General features: G+C 34.4%; 6 protein-coding genes across 16 annotated transcripts; 2 read left to right on the top strand and 4 right to left on the bottom strand.

The window, feature by feature from the left end:
* Positions 1-636: 636 nt before the first annotated feature.
* On the bottom strand, positions 637-1,862 carry LOC111445905 (guanine nucleotide-binding protein subunit gamma 2-like). Its single transcript, XM_023084451.1, has 4 exons — positions 1,464-1,862; positions 1,297-1,349; positions 1,109-1,153; positions 637-1,017 (listed from the first exon to the last, which is right to left on the bottom strand). Exons 1-4 carry the CDS (start codon positions 1,665-1,667, stop codon positions 936-938), a joined length of 384 nt encoding a protein of 127 aa, XP_022940219.1. The 5' UTR covers positions 1,668-1,862; the 3' UTR covers positions 637-935.
* LOC111445901 (ribosomal RNA small subunit methyltransferase H) lies at positions 1,830-7,404 on the top strand. Of its 3 annotated transcripts, none has more exons than XM_023084440.1 (6): positions 1,830-1,903; positions 2,519-2,959; positions 3,551-3,787; positions 4,223-4,291; positions 5,090-5,282; positions 5,361-5,981. In XM_023084440.1, exons 2-6 carry the CDS (start codon positions 2,522-2,524, stop codon positions 5,780-5,782), a joined length of 1,359 nt encoding a protein of 452 aa, XP_022940208.1. In that variant the 5' UTR covers positions 1,830-1,903; positions 2,519-2,521; the 3' UTR covers positions 5,783-5,981. The 3 variants fall into 3 exon arrangements, with proteins under 3 accessions (XP_022940208.1, XP_022940207.1, XP_022940206.1); XM_023084439.1 differs by lacking the exon at positions 1,830-1,903 and adding an exon at positions 7,318-7,404 and having other exon boundaries at positions 2,364-2,959; positions 5,361-5,831; XM_023084438.1 differs by lacking the exon at positions 1,830-1,903 and having other exon boundaries at positions 2,364-2,959.
* LOC111445899 (protein arginine N-methyltransferase 1.5) lies at positions 6,692-12,932 on the bottom strand. 2 transcript variants are annotated; one of them, XM_023084433.1, is made up of 23 exons: positions 12,665-12,932; positions 11,520-11,637; positions 11,292-11,401; positions 10,935-11,024; positions 10,770-10,835; positions 10,376-10,455; positions 10,211-10,286; positions 10,041-10,127; positions 9,819-9,861; positions 9,559-9,650; positions 9,376-9,411; positions 9,213-9,281; positions 8,644-8,712; positions 8,521-8,574; positions 8,371-8,445; positions 8,060-8,152; positions 7,871-7,974; positions 7,739-7,787; positions 7,553-7,639; positions 7,342-7,447; positions 7,160-7,247; positions 6,970-7,063; positions 6,692-6,880 (listed from the first exon to the last, which is right to left on the bottom strand). In XM_023084433.1, exons 1-23 carry the CDS (start codon positions 12,800-12,802, stop codon positions 6,797-6,799), a joined length of 1,908 nt encoding a protein of 635 aa, XP_022940201.1. In that variant the 5' UTR covers positions 12,803-12,932; the 3' UTR covers positions 6,692-6,796. The 2 variants fall into 2 exon arrangements, with proteins under 2 accessions (XP_022940201.1, XP_022940200.1); XM_023084432.1 differs by having other exon boundaries at positions 9,777-9,861; positions 12,665-12,931.
* A 1,046-nt stretch (positions 12,933-13,978) lies between these two features.
* On the bottom strand, positions 13,979-16,554 carry LOC111445904. Of its 3 annotated transcripts, none has more exons than XR_002710943.1 (5): positions 16,481-16,554; positions 15,737-15,856; positions 15,157-15,371; positions 14,332-14,710; positions 13,979-14,265 (listed from the first exon to the last, which is right to left on the bottom strand). XR_002710943.1 is itself a non-coding variant. In XM_023084448.1 (5 exons), exons 2-4 carry the CDS (start codon positions 15,824-15,826, stop codon positions 14,446-14,448), a joined length of 570 nt encoding a protein of 189 aa, XP_022940216.1. In that variant the 5' UTR covers positions 15,827-15,856; positions 16,481-16,554; the 3' UTR covers positions 13,979-14,262; positions 14,432-14,445. The 3 variants fall into 3 exon arrangements, 2 of the variants coding, with proteins under 2 accessions (XP_022940216.1, XP_022940217.1); XM_023084448.1 differs by having other exon boundaries at positions 13,979-14,262; positions 14,432-14,710; XM_023084449.1 differs by having other exon boundaries at positions 13,979-14,256; positions 14,432-14,710.
* Positions 16,555-17,060: 506 nt separating this feature from the next.
* LOC111445903 lies at positions 17,061-19,953 on the bottom strand. The gene is made up of 4 exons (XM_023084447.1): positions 19,792-19,953; positions 18,825-18,942; positions 18,105-18,319; positions 17,061-17,496 (listed from the first exon to the last, which is right to left on the bottom strand). The coding sequence occupies exons 2-4, from the start codon at positions 18,912-18,914 to the stop codon at positions 17,232-17,234; spliced, it is 570 nt and encodes a 189-aa protein (XP_022940215.1). The 5' UTR covers positions 18,915-18,942; positions 19,792-19,953; the 3' UTR covers positions 17,061-17,231.
* Positions 19,954-20,756: 803 nt separating this feature from the next.
* On the top strand, positions 20,757-23,605 carry LOC111445902 (rust resistance kinase Lr10-like). 6 transcript variants are annotated; one of them, XM_023084443.1, is made up of 4 exons: positions 20,757-20,940; positions 21,222-21,309; positions 21,910-21,998; positions 22,106-23,605. In XM_023084443.1, the coding sequence occupies exons 3-4, from the start codon at positions 21,935-21,937 to the stop codon at positions 23,377-23,379; spliced, it is 1,338 nt and encodes a 445-aa protein (XP_022940211.1). In that variant the 5' UTR covers positions 20,757-20,940; positions 21,222-21,309; positions 21,910-21,934; the 3' UTR covers positions 23,380-23,605. The 6 variants fall into 6 exon arrangements, with proteins under 6 accessions (XP_022940211.1, XP_022940210.1, XP_022940209.1 ...); XM_023084442.1 differs by having other exon boundaries at positions 20,757-20,971; XM_023084441.1 differs by having other exon boundaries at positions 20,757-20,984.
* The last annotated feature ends 1,464 nt before the right edge of the window (positions 23,606-25,069 follow it).

The raw sequence follows: 25,069 nt of genomic DNA, 5'->3' as shown, positions 1-25,069 counted from the left end.
TTTTTTTTTTTTTTTTTTTTTTTTGTTCTTTTTTGGATAAAGTTATGTGTTGGAGTGAGAAACTTGGGATTGGTTGAGATTTGAGAATGGATCTGTATATGTTTAAATTTGCATAAATGTCAATGTATTATTAAAAAAAAGTTAGTATTTTGTTAGTGGGGATCATGAAATTGATTGAAAATTTTAATTCCTAATTCCATTATTATTATTGGCATTCAAAAAAAATAAAATAAAATAAATTACCTAGCGATTTAAAATGTTAAAATATTACTATTTCGTTGACTCTCATAGTCGAGACAGACGTTTCGAGATAGGTTGATGGATATGCAGATGTTTCGTGAGAGATGGGTTGATGGGTATAGATTGATTTGTTTTGTGAGAGATAGGTCGATGGGTGTAGATTGATTTTGATATTTTTATATATAAAAAATGTCTACTTGGAATTAAGTAAGCAATTATATTTTTAAAATTTTAAATATTATTCTCTTTAAATCCAAATAAAACCTTATATTTACTATTTTTTAATATAAATAAATAAATTATCTAGCGATTTAAAATTTAAAATATTACTATTTTCAATATAAATAAATATAAGATTTTAAAATTTATAACGATTTAATCAGTTTAATAACAAGATTGTCGGGACATTAACACAAATGTAAATTATAAAGTTAAAATAAAATAAAATAAAAAAAGAAAATACTACGTGGCAATAGTTAAATTTTCCTTGAGCTAAAAAGTAAGAATGGCAACAATAAATTATCGAACCTAAAAACTTGTACATGCGCGATTGAGACGTCGTCGTTTCGATGTCCCAAGTCTTCTCTTTCCTTCTCCACATTCTGGTTATGGCGGCAACCGATCAGAAAAGGATGGTCTTAAAGACCTACAAATCAATGGCGACCGCTAAATGGATCTCTTTTGAGTGTTCGGAATCAGATCCACCGTCTGTGGTTGCGGCTGTCGTGAGCTCCTCGGAACCACTGGTCCCAGTTGACGTCCGACGGGCCGATTGTTCTGTATATTTTGAATCATTCTTCGTTGATTAGGGGAAGAAATTATCATGTAAATTGAAGATCGTAATCAATGTTAATGGTGATAATCTTACTCTGAAAGCAGAGGATCGGGAACCGATTCCACGCTCGAGACGAGTCTGTACGTAAACAGGTGAACAAATTAAGCCCTAGAGTAATGGCGACGATGATTTCGTTTTGAAAATGAGTATGAACTGAGTATATAAATGCTTTGCAATTTTTTCGTAAACCTAATAAATTGATTAATCAGCTTAGTTCTTACTCCTTGCAGACGGTGGAGGATTCGCCTACGCTCTCAAGCTGTTGCAATTCTTCCTGCATCACGATTTATCCTCGTCTTTAGTTTCAGAGTGGAAAAAATGACTGAAAACATGGAATTATTAACCGATTAAGGCAAATCTGTGAATCGAAAAACGAAATAGTGATCACCTCGATGATATTGATTTCGTTTTGGAGTCTGTTAATGGCCGCTGAGATTCTATGTCTGCCAAAGAAACTGTTCTTGCACGGAGCGGCAGATTTGGATTTAGATTTGACTTCGGCTTCGGCTTCTGAACTGACTTCTTCATCTTCTTCTCGCTTCGCCGATTTTTCTCCTCCACCTACCGGCGGTGATTGGTGGTGTTCATCCATTGTTGCAGGCAAATCAAATTCACAGAACTCAGATTCAACAACAATGGTGAGAAACTCTTGGAAATTAATATAGAGAAGGAGAAAGGGGAAAGAAACAAATGGAATCGAAGAGTTAATTTGTGTAAATGTTTGATGTGATTGGAATAATTGAAGAAGGAAGAGATGAGATTACGATGAAAAGGGAATAAAGCGGAGAGTCTCAAAAACTCGAAGAAAAGGAGTAGAGTTGTAATAAGGTATGCCTTTTTTGCCCTTTTTCTTTTCTTTCTTTATAATATTCAGATTATTTATTCAAAATATTGTTTTTAATAATAGCAAGACGTTAATTTATAAAATATTTATTTATTTATTTTTAGTTTTACCATTTAATTTTAATATATATTTTTATTTATTTAAACATATTTGAGCTTAATTTCTTTATTTTAATTTATATACTAAAGGTTTTTAGTTATATTAATCAAAATTATAAAACTATTTTTGTATATTTTAGTTTAAAATTAATAATTGAATTATGATTTTAATTTTAGGAAATTTGAAAGAATGACACAGTTAAAATACCAAAATATCCCCAACCCTCCCGCAGGTTTGGGTGTACCTAATTAGTAATTCAACTCCTTGTTCAAGGATAAATAGGTGAATTTGTACTTTTTTTTATTTTATTTTTATTTTACATTTTTGGCGGGGATAAAATGAGGATAAGCCCGTTCAATTGGGCAACTAGGGCTCAGAAGAGTGAATTCCACCATTTCCCTCCATTTTCAGAGTGTATGGTGAAACTCTCCATTTGAACTTCAAGGTGAATTTGCTGCTCCAACTATTTCATTCTCCGATCCTCTGATGCAATCTGTTAGGAAATGGCTTTTAGATCATCAATGTTGAAGCTCTCGTTGTTTTCTTCTTCTCCGTCGCAATCTTTCCGTTTACGGTATTTGATTTCCACCTGTGCTACTCCGGCGCCGAGTATTTTCCGGTGCTGTTCCATTTCTACTGCTACTGATGGTAATAAGGTAAAGAAGGCGAAGCAGAAGAAAACAAAGAACGTTAAGGCGAGTACCGCTGTTCCGAAGTCATCCGAGTCTTCGTCTTCGTCTTTGAAATTGGCTTTGGTGAAGGAGAAAAGGAGGACTCGTTCCACTAAGGAGTTTGATGAGAAAGCTGTCCAGTTCGGGGATACTGCTGCTCACATTCCGGTGATGCTTGCGGAAGTATTGGACGTGTTTTCTGCTTCTTCCGGAAGGCCGCTTCGCTCCTTTGTAGATTGCACTGTCGGTGCTGGTGGACATTCCTCTGCTGTTAGTATCTCTCTTAAGTTGCTTTCCTCCTTGTCCTCTTCATCGTTAATGATTGGTTCGTTGCATTTCTTGCTGATAGTTGCTATTCGAATGTGTTTTCTGATTGAATTTCTCGATTAGATGCTTCTCCGACTTTCTATGGAAAATTTTATGATATACTATTATTCTGATTGAATTTTTTTAGATATACTATAATTCGTATGTATCTGCAACGGGATTAGATGCTTATCCGACTTTCTATTGAGAGTGAAATCAACGAGCCGTAGAATATGTGCTACTTGAATTACTAAATTCTGTATTTATAGTCTATGTAAAGCTGCATTTGTCTATTTAATTGATCGATCTTATCTATGTGCTTCTCTACTATTTTTCCGCTTGTGAAGTTGCTGATTAACATACGTCCAGTCGTCCTGTATTGTTCCTTTGATGTTGTTGCATGAAAATTTGGATTGCTTATGGTTTTTGAGGCTTGACGCGGTGTTCATAATTGCTTCTTTCTGTGGCTATATTCGTTCTGTTTGCATTTTCTGTTTGAGTTTGAGTTTTCATTCTCACAATGTCCAATTCTGATTTCATGTCCTGAAAAAATAGATAATTCAAGCGCATCCAGAGTTGAAATTTTACATGGGAATGGACGTCGATCCCATTGCCCTTGATAAGGCTCAGGATCGGATTAGTGATCTTTTCTGCGAGGATTCTGATTTGAAAGCATATACCGTTCTGAAGAACTTCAAATATATGAAATCGCTACTGGCTGACTCAGATGAGAAACCTTTAGATCCTGGAGTTGATGGCATTTTGATGGATTTGGGCATGTCATCCATGCAGGTACGCAAGTGGACCGATATGTAAAATATTCAGCTCAGTTTTCATTAAATAGCAAGGGGGAGAATAAACCTGTATGCTAATCCATATAAGGTGCTAAATAAAATGCACCACTCAATATAATGATATAGTACGAGGGTATAGCACACCAGTCGGGAAAAGAAAACAAGGTTTCTGCTAATAGTTCTTGACAGTTATGGAACAATAGAGAAGTCGTTGTAGAATGCCACGTTACTGTTACTTATTTTTACGGTTAACATATAACAAAGCTATGTTTCCTTGATATACCTAATCACCTAATGTTAGATGTCCTATTAATTCATCTCGCAGATTCTGTCTCTCGCCTCTTTATCATGATGTCAGTTATTTGGTTTAATTGTCTGCATACAATATAATTTTTTAACAGCCTGAAATTTTGCATTTTTCCTGTCTGCTTAGGTGGATGATCCTGAAAGGGGATTTAGTGTTCTTTGCGATGGTCCTCTTGATATGCGAATGGATCCTCAGGTACAAACTAGTTCAATAAATTAGTTGCAACTTAATCGTGCATTTCTAAGACTCTATTTGATAGTTATTTTATTTTTAATTTTCTGTTTTTGAAAATTATGTTTGTTTCTTCCCATTTTTTTGGGTAAATTTTCACCTTCTATTTGAGTTCTAAGCCACATTTCAAAAATTGAATTAAAATTTTAAAAAGAATTTTTTAAAATTTTTTAAAATTTAGCTTGGTTTCTTAAAACAAGTTATAAAGCAAGAAAACTAGAGGTGAAAGTACTTGGCATAACTTTTTTACCAAAGCAACTGTCAACTATTACTTAACTTTTGCTTTTGTAGTAGCTAACCTGATTCATCCATGCTCACAATTGTTATTACAAAAAGTTAAACGACAGTACTTTATGTTGTGCATGCTATGTTTGGTGTGTGCATGAGAGGGGAGGGGCCTAAAAGTGGTGTCCTATAATAATTAACCAAAGGACACGTGTATATATATATACACACACACGATGCTAAAGAATATTTCTATAACTGTTCGTTGGACAGCCTGCCGATTACTGATTTCCTTTCGAACATGGTCCTCAGTTCTCCTTATAGCTGGGTCGGAACGGTACAATTGAAAAAATAATATATATATATATATATATATATATATATAAATAGAGAGAGAGAGAGAGAGAGAGAGAGAGAGAAACATTGCATAATTAATATATATATATAGAGAAAAGGCTCGTTCGTAGGTTTAGTGGAGACGTTATGGGTTAGTTATTTATGTCTTTTCCCCTACTGATTGAAACAGGTTTATGGCAGGCAAGTCTAAAAGCAGAGGACATATTGAACAGCTGGCCGGAAATAGAAGTGGGGCGTGTGTTGCGGGTTTATGGAGAAGAAAGTAACTGGTACTCACTCCAAAATAAAATCGTAAAAGCTCGATCACAGGGTGGATTGCATACCACCAGTGAATTAGTGGATCTTATCCGGAAATCAACCCCTGGGTTCAAAGGTGAGCACTGTTTGTATAACAATTATATAAAATGAAGGCCGAAGGGTCATTAAATCAACATATTTTACATTGTAACAGGAGGAAGGCAAGGTTGGATAAAAACAGCAACCAGAGTATTCCAAGCTCTGAGGATTGCTGTGAATGACGAACTGAAGGTATTGGAAGATGCGCTTTATAGTGCTTTCGAGTGTCTGGCTCCGGGAGGTCGACTTGCAGTGATCTCCTTCCACAGTTTGGAGGATAGGGTTGTAAAACAAACATTTCTGGACATCATTAACAACCCCAAGACGGAAGGATGGGATGAAGAAGAGGTGATTAGGGTGAATGAGGATAATAATAGGGAGGAAAAAGAAGAAGAATGGATTAAGCAAATAGTAAAAGGTTCAAAAGGTAGAATACTCACAAAAAGACCAATAACTCCATCTGAAGAGGAAGAAAGGTTGAATCGGCGATGTAGGAGCGCTAAGCTGAGAGTAATTCAGAAAAATAATGCATTTTAATGTGATTTGGTGCTCTGCTCAGCCAAGCTTTTCAGAAGGGGAGGAGGAGGTTAGTACCTTATACAAAATTCTATATCCCCCTTATTCATCATTTAATACGTTACTTATCTTCTCTGTTGTTTATTATTTCATTTCATTTCCTTCGAATTTTTATATGGAATTTTTCCTTTTGAGATATGATAGCATGATTTCTTTCGTTTCTTTAAAATATAATAGGTTTCAGCTACGAAAATACCCAACTTTAAAAAGTCTGACCTTTAAAAAACATTCAATAATAAGAAAACTATTCTCCTTTTTTTTTCTTTTTGTCTTTCTGTCTTCAAATTCTTACCCATTAAATTAAATGAGATTTTTTTATTATTATTTGTCATGTATTCATTCATAGACCATAAGTTTTTTCTTTTTCTTCTCTTTTGACACATTTCAAAAACCCTGACCATATTCATATTTAAGCTTTAGGCCTTTGCTTAATTATTGATTTTTCTGTTTTTTCACCAGTAGTTACTATTAGGCTTTCGTTTTCATTATATTCATTTTAAAGTAGGTATAATTAAGGAAAAATATTGTCGTATAGTACTATTATTGAGGTATTATCAGAAGTAGTCGCATATCAAATATTTTGATTGTAAATTTGACTGAATTTCTAATTCTTTTTAACTTTAAAATCATAGCAACAATTTGATCAAATAAACTAAACAATCTAAAGGGGGAATTTGTGATGAATTAATCTAAAGGGGGAATTTGTAGTGAGATGCTTGAAGGTTCAATAATATTTTTATGAAATTTTAGCATTTTCTATACAGAAATAATTTGATACATTTTTTAAAAGAATCAATAGTGTAATGGAGTGAATTTAATTTTCAAGATACTTGGAAATGAATTGAATAAGAAACTTTAAAAAAACCCATGACGAAAACGTAAAATATAAACTTCCATTCATCGTTATTCTAATATAATAATAAATAATATAGCCAGTCTAAAATTCTATTTAATATAAAAATATATCCCTCGAGTTTATAGGCCAACCCAATACGAACGGCCGTTGACGTTATGTAGCGGGGACTGGCTGGGAGATGTCACACACCACTCGTACCAGACCTGAGTTGCACATTTTGCTACGTTAAGAACTATAATTAATTAATTTTTAAGATTATAATTATAAGAAATCACCCATCCCAAGTCCTCACCTTGCTAGGATTACAACAACGCCAGAAATGGACTTGTACGGAAGAACCCGGCCGCACGCATATTGGAGTCCTTAATGGGAAGAATATTGCGAACCTGAGGTGTGAAAAAACTTGAGCTTTAGCTTTACAATAATAATATAAAGTGAAGAATAGTTAGAGAGCAAAAATAATAATAAGTGAGCATACATACCAACTGAACATATTTGGCGTGGCTGTGGATGGTTCAGTGCCCAGATGAACATCACCGTATAACGTTGCATCAAAATAACCACCAAAACCTTCACAAAAAAAGTTCACAGTTTTTAAATGAATTCCCCAGTTACTAATCAATTTGTTTCCAAAATGCAGAATACAGAGAGAACAAGCAAATACCATGTATTATGGCTGCACCAGTGTCGTTCGGTATCTCAAATACCAGCTTCTTATACCGTTCATTGCTTCCCTCCAATATTTTATTCGGGTGAGTAAAGGTAAAGACCTATTATTATACACAATAATATTTAGATCTACATAATAATACTTAACATACCAAAAAATTTATAATAAAAAAAAAAAAAAAAAAAAAAAAAAAAAAAACCCTTACAGGCTGAGGAGGAGATAGTCTTGCTACGTTGTGCAGTTTGACAACGTAGGCAGTTTCAAAGTGGACCACATCTTTATGTGCCTTCACCTGTGCACCATTATTTATCATCACATTAATAATAATTTAATATAATAAATAACACTAGTATGAAATTTAAATAATTAAAGCCTTGACTTGACGACGTACATCATTGTATAGCTTGGAGGCAGTAATTGGTTGGAGGAAACTCGTGTACCTGACACAGTCCCCCATTAAACTTTCTCTATGATATCATAAGAACAAAAAAATAAAAAAACGACTTAGAAATATCTCACTTACGAAGAAGGTATTGAAATGCCATCTTCTTTTAAGAATCGCTGGGCCCCATCAAGACATTCAGGAGATAGTTCGTTGTCACCAAAAGAACCCAGCAGCTCACTCACCTATAAAAAAAAAAGTTAATAAAAATAACATGGAGGAAGTCAAGAAAATATATTAATTAATAAAATAAAAGATATATTTGCGTACCAAAATATCAGCCGTCTCTGAAGCTTCCCAGGAACGCATGTCGCAGGAAATTATGGTAACAATTTTTTCCCAGCCCTCCATTCTAACCAAACACTGAAAATCAAATCAATAAACACCACCGTCATTTTCCCAGCAGCATATTCCAAGACTACTTACTAACTGAAGCTATAATTGTTAGTCTAATGAATGCAAGATTTCGATTATAAAGGGACATTTCATTCAACCAGAACGAGACGTTCGAAGTTCAGAAGAGCAAGCAAACACGTGACTACGAGTGAAGGAACAGAGCAAGTAAGTAGTAGAGTGCTCACATTAAGAGTTACAACTGCATTAGGATTTTTCTCCACAGCATAGACTTTCAGTTTGCGGTCTGTTTCTTCTGCTGCCTACAAACTAGCCATTGTTTAACAGAAGAAACAAGAAAATTAAAGGCAACCAATTCTTCAAGTAAGGAAAGGAACCTGCAATGCTGCCCGAACCAGAGGACCACGACCTGCGCCTACGACCATCAATACCTATCCGCAGAAATCGAATGGTAAGGCCAAATCAAATTATGAAAAACAAAAAAGTTGGAAGCTACTTACTGTTGTTACTGAAGACGCCTTATCATCTGGGACCCTATCTTTCAAAGCTTTAGCAATTGCACGTTGGTACTAACAAAATTTAAGCAAAGGAGTTATGACAATACAAAATAATAACACTTGATAACTGCTATCTATCATTGACCAAATGTTTTTGAAATGGAAAATCACCAATTATAACCTTAATAAGTACACATTTAGTAAGATAGACATCAAACAGCACTAATTAGCCACAACCATTATATCAAGGTAACGTGAAGCGTTCTATGCCTACACATATATACAAACAAATTATAAATAAAATATGCAAAAAAAAGTCTCGATGAGAGAAATATTAAATGAAGCAAATCGATTATCCAAATTTGAACATCATTACAATCTTTTTAAAAAGGATTAGATAAATCGCTTAAATCATGACTTGATAAGATTGGAGTCCTCTAATGAGGGAAAACAAGAAATCAAAGAGTAGCATAAAAAAGAAGTCACGAATGGCTAAGATTGTATGAACTACGCACAATCTGATAAATTGAAAACTAGTTACAAAAAAGAAGAAAATTACTTTGGAGCAATACCTGAATGTATTTGACTGCGTCTTTCTCAAAAGTTTCATAAGTTTGAGATTCTAGATTATCCATAAGAGGCTGAAATAAAAACAGTGAAATGTTTATGACAAATTAATGGTCCATTAAAAATTAAATGTCAACAAAAACAAGTTATGACGCTAACAAAACTTACTTGCAGAGGGGCCTGTAAGAAGTCCCTGTATCCAAGCTGAAACGAGAGGGTGTCAAAGGAAAGAAGTTAATTGGAATGTGAATGTACAATTTACAAATATATGGAGATTGTTTGTAAGGGTGAGTATCCATTTATGCATGTAAGAGAGAAACAGGGTACTGAGAAAGAGTAAATAGAGGCTACCTCAATTCGTTCTTGCTCAGGGAGTGGGTCCATTCTCTGGTAAAGAAAAGCAACATAATCTAAATAGCACCTCAAGGGATGAGACTGAACACCTAAACATTAGAAAACAAACCAAACTATCAAACCATGGGCCACGATTCGACAACCATTTATCTTCTGCTTGGTGAAAGAGAAATTTTAGGCAAAAAAAAGACATGCGCAAATCAACATGTGGATACCATCAGAAGGACTTTTGTTGAGACCAGTAGGTGAATCTGTACCACCCCTTGAAACGTTGTGCAATGCCTTCCCGGATAAAACTACCTGAAGGGGACAGATGGATCAAGATTAGTTAACTGACTAGGTAGCCAAAATGGGTTTTTCAAAATCTAATATCCCTGAAAAGATGCTACATCGGTGTTCATTAAAAAGCAAGTAGAAGTTCTTGAAAAACTAAATGAAATGAAATCAGATAGTGTAATGGTGGAAGAGATTGAAGATACCTGAATGGAATGGTTGAAAAATCCAGTAATCAACTTCTGGTGCCGCTTCGACAGACATGGATAACCCCGTGAATTAGTCAAGAAACACTGAAAATAATTTAAGTGCCTTAGTCAGTATCCAGGCGATCAAAGATATCTGTCTAATCATAAGAAAATATCGATATAGTTACATCAGTGCTAATAAGGGCTGCTCTGACAGACTCCCCAAACCATCGTCCAAGCGAGTTTGGTGACGGCAACGTACTCCTAATGAACAAAAAATACCAATTTCATCATTATAACATAAATGACAACTCAAGTATGCAAAACAGACCACCACAAAGTTGAGCACTCACAAAATGTCGAGTGCAACTGATAACTGACTGTGGTGCTCGCAAAGCAGACGAAATGAGTTCCACAAATCCCAAGAATCAACCTGCAGAATAATGATTGATATTAGCAATATTGATACAAACATAAACACTCGAGCATGAAAGGAATTCAAAAAAAAAATCTGCCTGAAAGTTGAGAATTGTTGTGCATGATATTTTGTCATGGAAATAATTGACGCCGATAATTTTGCCCTCTAATCAATAACTTGTAAGAAAATACAGGTATCAATGATTTTGTGCTCAACCCTACTCAGAATCTCCAAGCAGAGAACCCAATAAGTATGAACTTAAATCTCCTTCCCATAAAGATGGGCAGCAAGAGAAAGATGCAAGCATAATTCAAAGATGCTTTACTTACCAAATGTTCAGATTTGGCATCCGTAGAATCATCATCAACCTTCACCAGAGGTATCCTGAGCCACAACTTTAGAAAAATATCAAAATTAGAACAGTTTAAAACCCTTGGTAAAACTTACATAAGTATGAAAAGTATTGATCATTTAATGATAAGTAAGAGAGGCACCTGCATGTTATTAAGGCCCTGCAAAATCTGATGAACACACCTAGCATAATTCGCATATGATGTTCCCTTAGGTGCTGGAAGAAGGCATGCCTGCAGTAAATCAGCTCTTTACTGTTTAGATGGATGTTCAATTATTTTTAATGCACCTCCAGCATTGAGAAATTAGAAGAGTAAAAAACCATGAAATTCTTTAAAAGTTGAGATATTTAAAAAGGCAAGGAGAGCAAGAGAATGCTTTGCATATACTTCGAAAGATAAAAACAAAAGCACAAGGACACGTGGTTGTCTATAATTTCATTTTGGTCCAAACTTTTCTGTAAAACTGCAATTGGACTGCCAAACTAGAACATTATGCACCTGCAGAGAGAGATGAGAAGCCCAAGCAATCTCTTGCTTTAGAGTTGTCTCAGAATCAATTCGTAAAATCTCATCTTCAGAATCTAAGTCAATCCAAGAACTAATTTTTCCTGGGACATCAAAAAAGAAAATAAAATATTTCAGTGCACACCAATGCTATTCTACAATAAAGTTAATAAACCAAAATGTTATTAAACAAACGAATAATAATTTTTCAAAAGATAATACCAACAACGTGGCTGCTCCACTGTGCAGGGCTTAAAATCAAGTCTGATCCAGCAAATGGGAGAACGGCAGAGCAACCATTCTCTTTTTGCACCAAGCTTGGTCGATAGGATGGATTCATCTGAAGCAAGATTTAACCAAATACCACTTTATGGAAGTTAAGCAATCAAAATATCCTCAAAAATGTTAATCATAATCCATACATAAAAGTGACCAATCATCCCAACAATTTGTTAAAAACTAATCATCAAAATGTATGTAACAGTCCAAGGACGAAAATTGCATGGTTTATTTTCACCGCACGGACCATTAATAAATATTGTTTTAGGTGAGCTTACTGACCATTCACACAAAATAGACAGCTACGAGCTGGTGTGTGACTAGCTAATTGGCCACCGCAAGTACTAAAAAGAATGAGAATCAATACAAACTACATTGACGGATGGATCGTTTTCTAATAGATCTAACAGTAAACAGAAAAATCTAAATATCTACGACCTAAGGTTTGAAACTTAATCAAAATGTTTCAAAATTTAACTAGCTATATCTTTACAGTAAATAGAGTAGATATATATACATATAGCCTCAAATACGAAAATAACTGGCTATATCTTTACAGTAAATAGAGTAGATATATATACATATAGCCTCAAATCTGAAAATAACTGGCTATCCTCTTACGAAATATATAAAATATCTTATCCTACTTACATTATTGAACCAGATTATTATTGTATGCATAGCAAAACACTTCGACATGGTTTGAGACATGTACTTTGACAGCCTTGGAGTGAAACTACACAATCTACCTTCACCGAGGCGGCTGTCAAACGGCATTGCTTTAGGTGAGCTTACTGACCATTCACACAGAACATACAGCTACTTAGCCGATGTGTGACTGGCTAATTAGCCACCGAAATAACGAAAAGAACGTAAATCCAACAATCGTAATCCGTTCGCTTCCAAGCAAACAGACAGAGAATGCACAAAGAACGCTCTTCTAAGCTACAGAGAGAGGAATGTGCACTGCGTGCAAACACATTCACATACGAAAGAAAACAATCATCAAACGCCATTTCTCGATCGGTTAAGGTCTAAACATCATTTTCAGCAGTAAATATCAAAAGGAGAAATGCAAGAATGCTAACCAGAGGTGCAACGACGAAATCAAATCCACCAGAGGATAGATTTGAGATTAAGAGCTGAGGCACATCGTCATCAAATTCAGTCTCGACACCGCAATAACGAGACTCGGTCTTATCGCCTGCTCTATCTCCAAGCGGCATTTTCGTTGAGCAGCGGCTTCTTCGATCGAAGCCGAAACTGAGAGACCGAGAAACAGAAGAACAGAGAGAGAGAGAGAGAGAGAGAGAGAGAGAGAGAGAGGGAGGGAGTAGAGAGAGAGGGGGTTTTGATAGGGTTTTTAATGGAAGTTGACTGAACCAGGACTTAAAAAGAAGGATTTGTGAATTGAAATCAAAAGCTAGGGCTTTGTTGAGAGTAAGGCCCAATGATTCGTGAATATTCATGGAACCCGCGAAACGACATGTCGACCTCTGGAACCTTTTTTTTTTATTTATTTAAAAAAACGCATTTCGTTCTCACTTGTGTTGTCGGCTGATGGGATGGGATTCGCCTTCAGGTTACTTGGTTAAAAAAGGACTTTTAGTCTTAAGAATTTTTTTTTAAATTAATAGTTTTTATTATTTTAAAGCCATTTTGTTTTTCGTTTTTTATTTTTAAAATTTGTTTTTTAGTCTGGATTTTTTTTTTTTTTTTTTTTTTTTTAAGAATAAACACATAGAAAGTTTTTTAAAATTATATATTTCTTTTTAATTTAGTTTAAAAAAACAACACTAAAAACGAAAAACAAAATTATAAAAATATATATTACACGTGCCAATGGTATTTATAAAATTAATAATACAACATTTAACACGCATTAGTCATTTAGATTGATGAAGTAACCATTAATGCAAAAACATTCCATTGAAAAGCAATATTGGTGTTTTTAATCCTCTAATCTACTGATAAAATATATTGCTTGATCCATCTACCGACTTACCAAAATTTGTATGAAATGTATGTAAGAAGCTTTTACTACAAATCCATTGATCCATATTTTTTCCTATTTTTTAAATACTCGAGCATGCACGAGATTGAGATTGAAGGTAATCTTTCTAAATTCACAAAAATCAGAATAATTTTACATATCGACCTATGATATTTGTAAGGAGTACAAATGTTTATTGTATTAATTTATATGTCAATGTTTTATTCGATGAACTGGAACATAAATCTCAAATATAAGTTACCTTGGTAAGTTGTTGATAACTCCTCCCTTGAAAGCTGGTACCATTTGAATTCATGTTTTTAAACTATAACAAATCTTTGTAAACAATGGTTAAAAAACGTATATAATATATTATATTACATAAAATACTATATTTTCATTCTCTGAATCACAAAATTCGAAAAATAGTTTAAAACAACGCGTCTACAAAGTACATATTCACCGATCTAAGTGAATTTGTAAATACAAGATCGAATTCAAACTACCCATCAAACATGTCCTAAGACACTATATATGTATCTAAAAGTCGAATGTTCGAATATCTGCTTCATCCAATTGAAAAAAGACGCAAAAATGCCGAGACCAAGCCTAACTAAACCGAGAAAGTTGAGCACTAGAATTGTAACTAAGGTTGACCTAAGTGCACCATTAGGATGGATTAAGAGCCTGCAACTTTAAGTTAAAGAAGATGAGTATATTCTAATCAATGGATGGTTTAAACGACTCCACAAGGATTAATCCAACAGTAAAATTCCAAAGAAGAATACCATACTCACGGATAAATCCCTGCCTAATAACAACTAAAAACCCATAGTAAAGAGACAAAATTTATTATTCTCACCAAAAAGAGGAGCTTCATGCACTGCTCTTGAGAGCTTGAGCATTGCTTTCTTCTTCTTCTATTTCATTAAAGTAGTCTTCTCGTGCATTACCAGCCAACATCAGAGCAACCAGCCAAAAGAGGCATGAATCCAGGGATAGAAATGCACCGCCACCTAGAAGACCGGTCTTAGCGGTCGGGCACTTTGTCACATCATTGTGATGAATGTTACGCGTCAAGTGAAGTTGCTCCGTGACCGTGGGCCATACGAGCAAAGCAATAGCTAACCCAGTTGTGAATCTGCAAAATAGAGAGGGTGCTTCAATATGTGCTACACTTTAATGCCTTGTAGAAGCTACACGAATGAAATCATAACAAGCATAGACCCCTCTACAAGAAATGTTTCGAAAAAAGGTAATGATTTGTGATGTGTAAACTGTTCCTAGCCGACAAAAGAAAATACTATGATATCCAATTGTTGTAGCAGAAGTGGAAGTGGAAGCAAGATTGATCGCACTCATGTACCCACAAACAGAAATTAAACAAAGAGACACAAAGATTTACGTTGCTCAAAGAGAAAAAATTCCCCTACATTTACGGGTGGTAGCTAAAGATGCAGAATTGTCATGTACTATAATGTATTGGGGCATCGTTTTGTAACATCATTCATTCGAATAAATAATACAAAGCTAAAATGATTTAGTTAACAGTCAGAGAAAGGGAAGTGCCTCCAAAAGAAAACTTACTGAGCAACGTTGAAGAACACAGAGAAACTACCATTCTTAAACATCGCTCCTCGAGGAACCGATTTTCCTTGGTAAGGATAGAACAGAGAGGTGTATCCCGCAATGGAAGAAGCCAGAAGAAACAGAAAAGATAGAAATCCCAAGGCAACCGTCGGGTCGCCTGGATATTTACAGATAACAAGGCCTTTGCCTGGGATGAGAGTTCCAGATGCAGGCTGCTCAAATCCATGAAAAGACAGGAAAAGAAGTTAGTGACCATTAAACCACTGACTACCATATCCACAGCCAACATAGATTTCATATAACTGCTCCCACACATAGACGACGAGGGATTATGTAACGACCCAAGCTCACCACTAGTAATATGTCCTATTTGGGCTTTTCCTTTCAAGCTTCTCAAAGTTTTTAAAACGTCTAGTAGGGAGAGGTTTCCACACCTTTATAAAGAATGTTTCAATCTCCTATCCAACCGACGTGGGATCTCATAGACTAATTCAATCAATATTGAATAGATATGTATATTATAAAGCGAATAACTGCCAAAGCGGTATGCTTGTTTACAAAGATTACCGATGCTTACCTTCTTGTTTTCGGCAACGATTCCAAATATAAAGGATATTACACCCAAAGTTCCAACAGTAAGAGACATCAATTTAACAGAAACAGCCATTATTCTCCAGATAATTGATAACAGTGAGACCTATACAGGGAATAAAATGAGATCTCAGAAGTGATGATCCAAACATAAATTATACCACAAGGAATGGTCTAATGTTGGGAAAGGATGTAGAACTATTAAAACGAGTTATGATTGCAAAAGGTGTTCATCTTTTCTAATCATATTCATACGTTCCAACAGATTCTACTCTCCAAACTACGAAGGAGTTTATACAACAACAAGAAGATCCAATCGCTTCCTCTCTAATCAAACAACATTAAAAATTTCAACGCTTAAATCAACAAACAGAGTGTAAAATCCATCAAAACGTTCCAAACTTATCGATCGCTATTACGCAAATCCTTACAGAAACATCTTTGCGTCACCAAAAGAAAAAGGATTCATCGAGTTAATTTAACAACAAATACTGTATCCTTAGGAGAATCGCGACACCTAAAAGCAAACAAAATCGAATGATCCAATAATCCAATGAAATCTTCGAATATACTCATCGCAAACAGTAGAAATGTGTATTTAACTTCAACGCATAAATCAGGATCATACAACCAAACAAACACTGAACAATCTTAAAAACCTGAAGCATGAACTACTTCTACGGAAAATCTGAACTGGAAATTATCCGGGGGAAAGAAAATGCAAGCAAACCTGAAGGCAGAACGAAGAGCTTTATTCCGGAGTTAAGGCGAAACTGAAGAGCGGAGTGGATACTACAATATTTATAGTTTGAACAAAATAAAAATAAAAATAAAATAAAATAAAAATAGTCGAATATTTATAATGCTATTTGTGTGGTGATTGTTCTTTTAATCAATCCAAATATAGTGGCGGAATCAAACAGCTTCTCCAAATTAGAAACTTTTAAGGAAAATTATTGAATTTATTTATTTAAAATTCTGAGTTAATTTAGAAGTCAACTTGGAAAATGACACCAATAAATTCGGATTCAAAAGTCAAGGGGAATGAAAATGACACGTTTATTAAATAAATAATTATTCTTAAAATTTTCACCTAACGCGTGTATTTATATTCTTTATTCAATAATAATTTTAATTTTATAATTTCATTAAATTACATCTCCAACTCAAATAATTTTTTTTTAATTTTAAATTTTAATTCGTAAAAATATATTTTAATTTTTATTATTTGATAATTCAAAAAAATAAGCCATTGTAGCTAATTTTGGATTATTCATATGAAATAGATGGCAAGAACTTAATAATCTTACTGTCAATAATAATAATAATAACAACTCACAATATTATAAGTTGAATATGAAATACACTACGAGAAACGTTCTAACTATACGAATCTGTATTCACATACAAGTCCTTGCTTTAATAGTTAATGACAAGTAAAAAGTGAGACTGAATTATTATTATTACCGAGTAAAGAAGTTTCATGCGCTCGTTTGAAGAGCTTGAGCACTGGTTCCATTTTCTTCTATTTCATCAAAGTAGTCTTCTCGAGCATTTCCAGCTAACATCAGGGCAACCAACCAAAAGAGGGATGAATCAAGGGAGAGAAATGCACCACCACCCAAAAGACCTGTCTTAGCAGTTGGGCATGCTGTTTCGAGATCGTAATGAACGTTGCGAGACAAGTGAAGTTGCTCGGTGAGCGTAGGCCAGGCGAGCAAAGTCATAGCTAATCCGGTTGTGAACCTGCAAATAGAGAGGGTGCATCAAAATCTATATGATCTTGTTTTATTATATCCTACTAAAAAATCCACCTAAATGTACGTTAATTGAGAATATCAAGGGCTAGTTTGATAACAAAATAAAAATAAGAATTATGGTTTTTACTTCCTTGAATTATGGGAAATTATTGAAAAGATCAAATTACTTCCGGGGCTATTAAAAAAGTGAACGTCATTGCAGTCTAAATATTGTCATCGTGAGGCTTTCCCTTTCGAGTTTCCCCTCAAGTTTTTTAAAAAACGTATGCCGGGAGAAGTTTCCACGCCCGATAATGTTTCGTTCTCTTCCCCAACCACCGTGGGATCTCACAATAAGTATACAAATAAAGATTCAAAGGATTGTTCATAACAAATACGGATATGGATAACATCATAATCTCTAAACTAAAAAGCATGCAAGAAATCTTGATTCATAAGCTTACCCATCCACAGGAAATCATAATAAAATAAGTAATGATTTGTGATGTGTAATTAAGAGAAAGGCAGAATTTTCCTGAAACTATAATGTTCAAACCATAATGAAAATGAATACTACAAAGTTAATATTTTTAGTGCATTGGAAAGAGAACTTACAGAGCAATGTTGAAGAAAATAGAGAAACTGCTGTTCTTAAACAAGGCACCTCGAGGAACGGATTTTCCATAGTAAGGATAGAACAGAGAGAAGTATCCTGCACTTGAAGAAGCAAGAAGAAATGCAACGGAAAGATATCCTAAGACGACAGTTGGGTCGCTCGGGTATTGACAGATAACAAGGCCTTTGCCTGGGATGGGAGTTCCAGATGCAGGCTGTTCAAATTCAAGAAGTGACCATTAATTCATACTCGATCTCATAGATACATATAGAATTATGTGGAAAGCCGTATGAAAAAATCTTGAGATATAGGAGCGTATTAACTTAAATGATATTGAATACGGTGGGATCAAGTATGGCTCAGTAAAATAGCAAAGGACATCAACAAGCTATTCAGATGACAAAGGGAAAGCATCATAAGTTCAACATACAAAATTAAACACCAATATGCCCCCGAAATTGCAACATACAGTTGATGCACATTAAGCATGTAACGATATCTTATATTAAAACTTACATCTACAGCCTACAATATATAAGTCTGTAATCAATCCAAGGTCCAAGGAAGATGCAGAGTATCTAGGATATACAAAAGATAAACAATTCAACCAGAGTTCAATCGGTATCTTAATTCTTGCTGTTTAATATTTCAATTTCAAATGAACAAACATCTTCGATGCCAATATGATATGCTTGTTTATGAAGATTGCAGATGCTTACCTTCTTGTTCTCAGCAACGACTCCAAATAGGAAGGATATCACGCCCAAACAAGCGACAATAAGAGACATCACCTTGACAGACACGGCCATTGTTCTTCGGATTAAATGTTACCGTCAACTGGGGAACAAAACCAGTTTTCAGAAATCAAAAAGGAAGACAGAATGATAAAACACAATAGGAATGAGCTAATGCTGATGAAAAAATGGTAGAACTAATAGAATAAGTGATGATTGCAAAAGGAAGAACACAACTTTTTTCTTCTACAGAATATAAAATTTCTAAATTCTTAATGTATGTCAAATACGCAAGATAACGTTATTTTAAATTGAGAAATACAGCCTCCTCAATCGCTTCTCCTCTAATCACGTGATCTAACAGATTATACACTCCAAAGAAGGTCAATGATACAATAATAAGGTAGAACAAAGGAAAATACTGTACATGAAAACTAATAGCTCGATCCCTGAGCCCTAAGACAGACTGAATGAAGATTTTAAAGTGTGTAAGAAACAACAAAAGTTCCAAATTTAGCTCAATTACGGTAATCTCAAGAGAAACGAACTCGAGATCTCTTCTGACTAAAAAAAGAAGTATCGAACAAATTCATTTAACAACATAACAGGAAAAAAGAAAAGGATCAAACACACCGAGGAACAATCGCAAGACAAAAACAATCGAATAATCGAATAAACAAATGAAGAACTTCCCTGTACATTCTCTAAACAGTAGAACAACAGAAAACCAGCTCCAGCACAGATATCATAATCATACCTAAAAACATAAACATAATCTTAAAAAAACCTAAAACAAGAAACTCTTGTTCGATTTCTACCGCAAAACAAAATCCAATAGCCAAAACTCGCAGCAACAGCGAGATAAACAACGACTATTCACCAATAACAGCAAGATCAACAACAACTATTCACCAAGAACAGCGATTAAATTAAAGAGACAACGCAAGCAAACCTGTAGAATCGAATGAGGAAGCGAGAGTAGCAAAAGAACAATAAAGTCGCTTTCGTTCCCGTTCCCTGATCCACTCCGGATTTCAGGCGAAGGCAGACGGAAGAGATAAGTCAAATGTTCCCATATATATATAGTGTTCTTTATCGTCCCATGCTTACACTGGAGTGAGGAGTCCATGATCTCGGTGGCCGAATTAAATTTTCAAATTAAACAAAATTTTAATTATTATTTTTTGGTTTAATTAGAAATTATGCAGATAATCCAGAAGGGAAATGATTCGTTTAAAGAAGGCTGAGTTGGCGCCAGCTGGCATTTTCCTTTTATACGGGTTAATTTCAAACCGTAATTAATAGCCAAGCAAGAAAAGTATTGTTTCCGAAAAAAAAATATATGAAAAGGAAAAATACAAAACGCACCGTTTAACACGTGATCGTATTTGAGGTGGAAGGTTAATTGTGATGGTGTAGAAAAACAGCTTAATAATAAATAATTAATTAGCTAAATTAATAAAAATCTTTTTATTTTGCATTTTTTTTTAAATAATATCTTTAAAACTTAAAAAAAAATCTCAAAAGTTTACTTTAACTTAAAATAAAATTAAAAAAAATACGATTGTTCTAGTTGAAAACTATTAATATTTTATTTAAAATTTTTTGATAAATAGATAAATTTATTAAATTAGTTTATTTGAAGATAATTTTTAAGACGATAGTTCAATAAATAAACTTAAAAGTTTAAAAAATATTATTCTTAATATATTTATTAATCAATAAAAATTGATTAATTAAAATTATTTTAACAATTTAACTTAATAAAAATACTAACCATACTTAGTTACCTAAAATTAACCAATTAAATAATGTAATAAAAATTGTTAAAAATAATTATGGAAAAGAAATAATATATTATTATATTATATTTTTTAATCTGAGAAGATTTAGAGTAAGCTTCTGGTTCGGTGGGTATTTATTGAGTTCAACGTGTAAACGAGTCTAGTTGCAAGTTCAGGCGGCAAAGGTCGGGCCGACGGCAGCCATGGCGGGTCCTCCCAGTCTCAGTGGCCCCATTAAGATGAAATTCGCCATCGGAAGAAGCTCCGGAAGAGGTGCAGCAGGTCTACGCCACAAACTGAGTAGATTGACTCAGTCGGTCAGCTTTGAAATTGAAGTTTCAATCGTCGGTAGATATATTAGGTCTTCTTTTGTCCATTAATTACACAGATTATTCATGTTGTCCGTCCCTGTCTTGGTTTGAAATCATTGAATGAGATGTGGAAATATTGGCGAGAAATCCGAGCTTTAAATTTCTGTAGGATTTGACTTGTGAACAGCGACTGTGACGGGATAAGCCATGGCCTTGGGAATGGATCTTCTTCGAAATGTCGTTCCCCTTTTATTACTTTATCTAAGAAAAATACTCTCGAATTGTAGGAGATGGTAAGGCGAAAGAAGAAAAACATAGGAGGAAGAAGCTGCTGTACATGAACAAGATTTAACATTCATCTGATTTTACTACCAAGTAAGTGTAACTCTCTTGATAGCCAACCGAATTTCTTTGAGCAATATGACTGGATTTGTTTGCTTTCACTGTAATGGCTTTGTTTTTCTTCACAAAATTTGATCAAATTAGTTGTTGTTTGCGGCATAACGTTCAGTTGATCAACAATTCAAATTGATGAGTAAGAAAATCAGTGAGGAGTTGTGATCGGAATGGAATACTGAAGAATCAGTGGGAGAGATTTAATCCTTTAGTTTCTGGTTCCTTTCAGATAGGTATGTTAAGAGCCAACAAACTTTAGAACAATTAGTGGGAGAGATCTGATTGTTGATTGCACGTAGAAAAAGAGATTAATGTTTGTTCAGATAAGAGAGATGTTCAAGCATAGGTTGATGTTTTGCATTTCAGCTAGCAGTATTCAGTTTGCAGATACCAGATATTTTCCTCTGTATTTATTCGATCTGATTGTTGATTGCGCATTTGGAAGAATGGAAACATTAGTCTTCATACCTCCAATAATTTGAAACAAATATGAACACGAAGAACTGCAGATGTCCAATAGTTTGTTGTCCTATTCTGGTTTGTGGTTAATTTTGTTGTCAAATGTTTTTGTGTCGTAAGGTAACGATCAACTTGTCTCCTCATAATGTCGTCGGTCGTTTACTCACCAGATACAAATAGCAGCAGCAATTCTAGCACAACTGCTACCTGTGAGTACCCCTTATCACTGTTTTTTGTGAAAATATACGAAACATTATACTTGACACGAGTTAGACTTCTATTCATCACCACCTTAAACAAAAACATTGGCTTGCAGCTGTAGTAGTGACCTTGGTGATTTTTATTGTCATTGGTGCAATCTCTTGCTGCTTTGCTAGGAAAGCTAAGCAATGTATTGTCACAGAGTTGCGAAATGCAGTTGCTTCATCTGCATCAAATGTGGCACATTCAACTGCCCCAAATGCAGTTCCGGTTTGGGAAATCGATCAACCGACAATGGAAAAGTTCATCAAAGAAATGGCGGAACAGAGGCCTATAAGGTTCACTGCTCACCAACTATACTATTTCACAGGCAATTATTCGACACCACTCGGTGCAGGAGGATTCGGTACGGTCTATAAAGGAGAGTTCCCAAATGGAGTGAAGATTGCAGTGAAGGTTTTGAAGAGGAACTCGGAAAAGCAGGCGGAGGAGCAATTTATGAACGAGGTAGGAACGATCGGGAAAACTTACCATATAAACTTGGTTAGGCTTAATGGGTTTTGTTATGACCAATATATGTGTGCACTGGTATTTGAGTACATGGAAAATCGATCTCTGGATAAGTATTTGTTTGCCAAAAATGAAGAACTTGATTGGGGGAAGTTACATGATGTAGCCATTGGGACTGCTAAAGGTCTTGCTTACTTGCATGAGGAATGCCAACAGAAAATCATCCATTACGACATAAAGCCTGCAAACATTCTGTTGGATGAAAACTTCACTCCCAAAGTTGGTGATTTTGGCCTTGCCAAGCTTTGCAACCGGGACAGCACACATACGTCGCTCACTGGCTATCGTGGCACGCCTGGATATTCAGCACCGGAGTTCTTACTAAAGAACTATCCAATAACCCACAAGTGCGACGTGTATAGCTTCGGAATGGTGTTGTTTGAGATCGTTGGAAGAAAAAGGAATGGGGGTGTTACTGATTCTGGGAACCCGGATTGGTTTCCACAACATGTGTGGGAGGCTCAGGAAAAGGGTGAATTAGTTGAATTTGTTAGAAGATGTGGGTATGCTGAAGATGATAAAGAGGGAGTGATTCGGATGTGCGAGGTGGCTCTGTGGTGCATTCAAGACTGCCCCGACGAACGACCACCGATGAGTGCGGTGGTGAAGATGCTTGAAGGAGGTGTAGAAATAGTGCCACCATCAAAGCCATTTCTGTACTTGGATCCAACTCCAAAAAGGAACAGTAGAGGATCGAATCTACAAGAAATAAGCAGCAGTTCAGATTATTCAACCTCAAATGAAGACAGTGCCTCATATTGGTACAAGAAGACTACTCCAATAATGAAGAAGTACGAAATACAGATCGCAAGTTCTTAGAAGAAGCTTTCGTTTTCGCCATGGAAAAAGGTACTTCATTTTGCTTATTATGCATTATTAGAAGTGTTTATAGTAGGGCACTATAGTGTATTATATTCTATTCTAGACGGAGGGACGTGTTTTATTCGATAAGTTATGCTTGGATCGACGGGTGTGTTCATAAGAATGATTTTCGTAATAGAATTTTAATAAAATATGGAAGTGATAAAGCTTGGATTTCATGACACGAGGATGTTTATTAATCCGCTACATAGCAATTTTAGTTTTGGTTAGGTAACTGGATTTTTTTTAATTGTGATTGTTGTTTTATCATTTGAATTAGCAAATTTTAAAATATGAATTCAATTTTAAGAATATTTGTAAAAAAAAAAAAAAACAAAACATCCAATTTGATTAGTGGAAATATTGTTGGTAAGCATAATTTGACATCCTAAATTTTTCATTTAACAATCATTTTTATTAGGTTCATATAATTTGTTAATTCGACCAATCTGTCTATTTAACTTAACCATAAAAATTGGGTTGAGTTAGAGTTTTTTCCGTTTAAGTTTGGTTCAATTTTTTAAAAATCGAAAATTTGGTTCGATTTATAGGTTGATATTTTTTTTTTTTTGTCTAGTCAACTCAACCCGTCCGAAAAGTAAGGTTACAATCCCTCTCGATCTTATTTTTAAAAAAATTAAGAATATTTAACCTTTGTAATTGATGATATATTTTAAATTTTGTGAAACTTTAATTATTAATTTAACTTTTTTTTCACCAAATCAATTGAAATTTGAGATTTATAAAAAAAAAAAAAAAATCAATTTAACTTAAATTAGTGTAAATTCTTAATTTTTTTTTATGAATTGATTTTGTTTTAATAATTATTTTATTTATAAATCAATAAAAAAAAATAAAAAATCAAAGGAACCCACATCATCCTTAATTCAGCTCGTGACTCTGCGAAGCTGTCTGTATCTCATTGACTTTTTCCAATTTTAATATTTTAGTTTAAAATTTCTCTCTCCTCGTCATTTATTACATTAATTACATTATGTCGACCTTGACCCATAGTCTTCGAAAAATATGCATTATTATTATGATTATTTTAAATTTTAAATTCCTTTTCCTATTAATTATATTATCCCTTCAATGTTCTAATCCTATTTGATATTATTCATTTTAGAAATTTATTGAGTCAAATAAATTAAAATAATTAAGTCAAATATCTTCAACGTTAAAATCTCATATCTAAATATTCATATCGCTGAGAGCAACACTAAATTACTACCGGCTTTTCATAAATATTTTTAAAATATCATTAACATAGAAGTACGTTAAATTGTTGATAATGACTAGGACGTGAAACAAGCGACATTCAAATAGATTTACCTTTTAGTTTAACATTATAACCGTTTGTTTTTATTTTTTAAGAATGTTTTAAAAATGTTTATCAAATATTAATGTTGGGTTTCCATCTCGAGCCGGCCACTTTTTTAAGATTGAGAAAGACGAACGTTGGGGCAAAGGAAAAGTGAACCAATGAATCTAGTGGTCAATAGTTGTTCGGGTTTGGTAAACGTTGTCGTAACACCTGAAGTAAGACAGAAGAGAGAAGACTAATTGTGGTGTTCACGGACCAATTTACGGCGTCTCCAACGTTCGTCAAGCAAGCCATGTGGGTTGGTCGACATCTTCTTCGACTAAT

The sequence above is a fragment of the Cucurbita moschata genome, unplaced genomic scaffold, assembly GCF_002738365.1.
Source record: "Cucurbita moschata cultivar Rifu unplaced genomic scaffold, Cmos_1.0 Cmo_Scf00008, whole genome shotgun sequence".
Taxonomy (NCBI): Eukaryota; Viridiplantae; Streptophyta; class Magnoliopsida; order Cucurbitales; family Cucurbitaceae; genus Cucurbita; species Cucurbita moschata.
The sequence above is the reverse complement of the archived record's forward strand: the minus strand, read 5'-3'. Positions and strand labels throughout refer to the sequence as shown.

What these genes read in the sequence shown, in the direction of transcription:
- LOC111445902 (XM_023084443.1), top strand. Translation starts at nt 21,935, where the DNA reads ATGTCGTCGGTCGTTTACTCACCAGATACAAATAGCAGCAGCAATTCT. An exon ending in TTCTAGCACAACTGCTACCT is followed by an intron (nt 21,999 to 22,105) that starts GTGAGTACCCCT and finishes ATTGGCTTGCAG; the next exon opens with CTGTAGTAGTGACCTTGGTG.
- LOC111445901 (XM_023084439.1), top strand. Translation starts at nt 2,522, where the DNA reads ATGGCTTTTAGATCATCAATGTTGAAGCTCTCGTTGTTTTCTTCTTCT. An exon ending in CTGGTGGACATTCCTCTGCT is followed by an intron (nt 2,960 to 3,550) that starts GTTAGTATCTCT and finishes CTGAAAAAATAG; the next exon opens with ATAATTCAAGCGCATCCAGA. An exon ending in TGGGCATGTCATCCATGCAG is followed by an intron (nt 3,788 to 4,222) that starts GTACGCAAGTGG and finishes CTGTCTGCTTAG; the next exon opens with GTGGATGATCCTGAAAGGGG.
- LOC111445904 (XM_023084448.1), bottom strand. Translation starts at nt 15,826, where the DNA reads ATGGCTGTTTCTGTTAAATTGATGTCTCTTACTGTTGGAACTTTGGGT. An exon ending in TCGTTGCCGAAAACAAGAAG is followed by an intron (nt 15,372 to 15,736) that starts GTAAGCATCGGT and finishes GGATTTGAGCAG; the next exon opens with CCTGCATCTGGAACTCTCAT. An exon ending in GTGTTCTTCAACGTTGCTCA is followed by an intron (nt 14,711 to 15,156) that starts GTAAGTTTTCTT and finishes TCTATTTTGCAG; the next exon opens with ATTCACAACTGGGTTAGCTA.
- LOC111445903 (XM_023084447.1), bottom strand. Translation starts at nt 18,914, where the DNA reads ATGGCCGTGTCTGTCAAGGTGATGTCTCTTATTGTCGCTTGTTTGGGC. An exon ending in TCGTTGCTGAGAACAAGAAG is followed by an intron (nt 18,320 to 18,824) that starts GTAAGCATCTGC and finishes GAATTTGAACAG; the next exon opens with CCTGCATCTGGAACTCCCAT. An exon ending in ATTTTCTTCAACATTGCTCT is followed by an intron (nt 17,497 to 18,104) that starts GTAAGTTCTCTT and finishes CTCTATTTGCAG; the next exon opens with GTTCACAACCGGATTAGCTA.
- LOC111445899 (XM_023084432.1), bottom strand. Translation starts at nt 12,802, where the DNA reads ATGCCGCTTGGAGATAGAGCAGGCGATAAGACCGAGTCTCGTTATTGC. An exon ending in CAGAGACGGCTGATATTTTG is followed by an intron (nt 7,975 to 8,059) that starts GTACGCAAATAT and finishes TTTTTTTTATAG; the next exon opens with GTGAGTGAGCTGCTGGGTTC. An exon ending in GGCATTTCAATACCTTCTTC is followed by an intron (nt 7,788 to 7,870) that starts GTAAGTGAGATA and finishes GGACTGTGTCAG; the next exon opens with GTACACGAGTTTCCTCCAAC.
- LOC111445905 (XM_023084451.1), bottom strand. Translation starts at nt 1,667, where the DNA reads ATGGATGAACACCACCAATCACCGCCGGTAGGTGGAGGAGAAAAATCG. An exon ending in TCCTCCACCGTCTGCAAGGA is followed by an intron (nt 1,154 to 1,296) that starts GTAAGAACTAAG and finishes GTTTACGTACAG; the next exon opens with ACTCGTCTCGAGCGTGGAAT. An exon ending in CCCGATCCTCTGCTTTCAGA is followed by an intron (nt 1,018 to 1,108) that starts GTAAGATTATCA and finishes CAAAATATACAG; the next exon opens with AACAATCGGCCCGTCGGACG.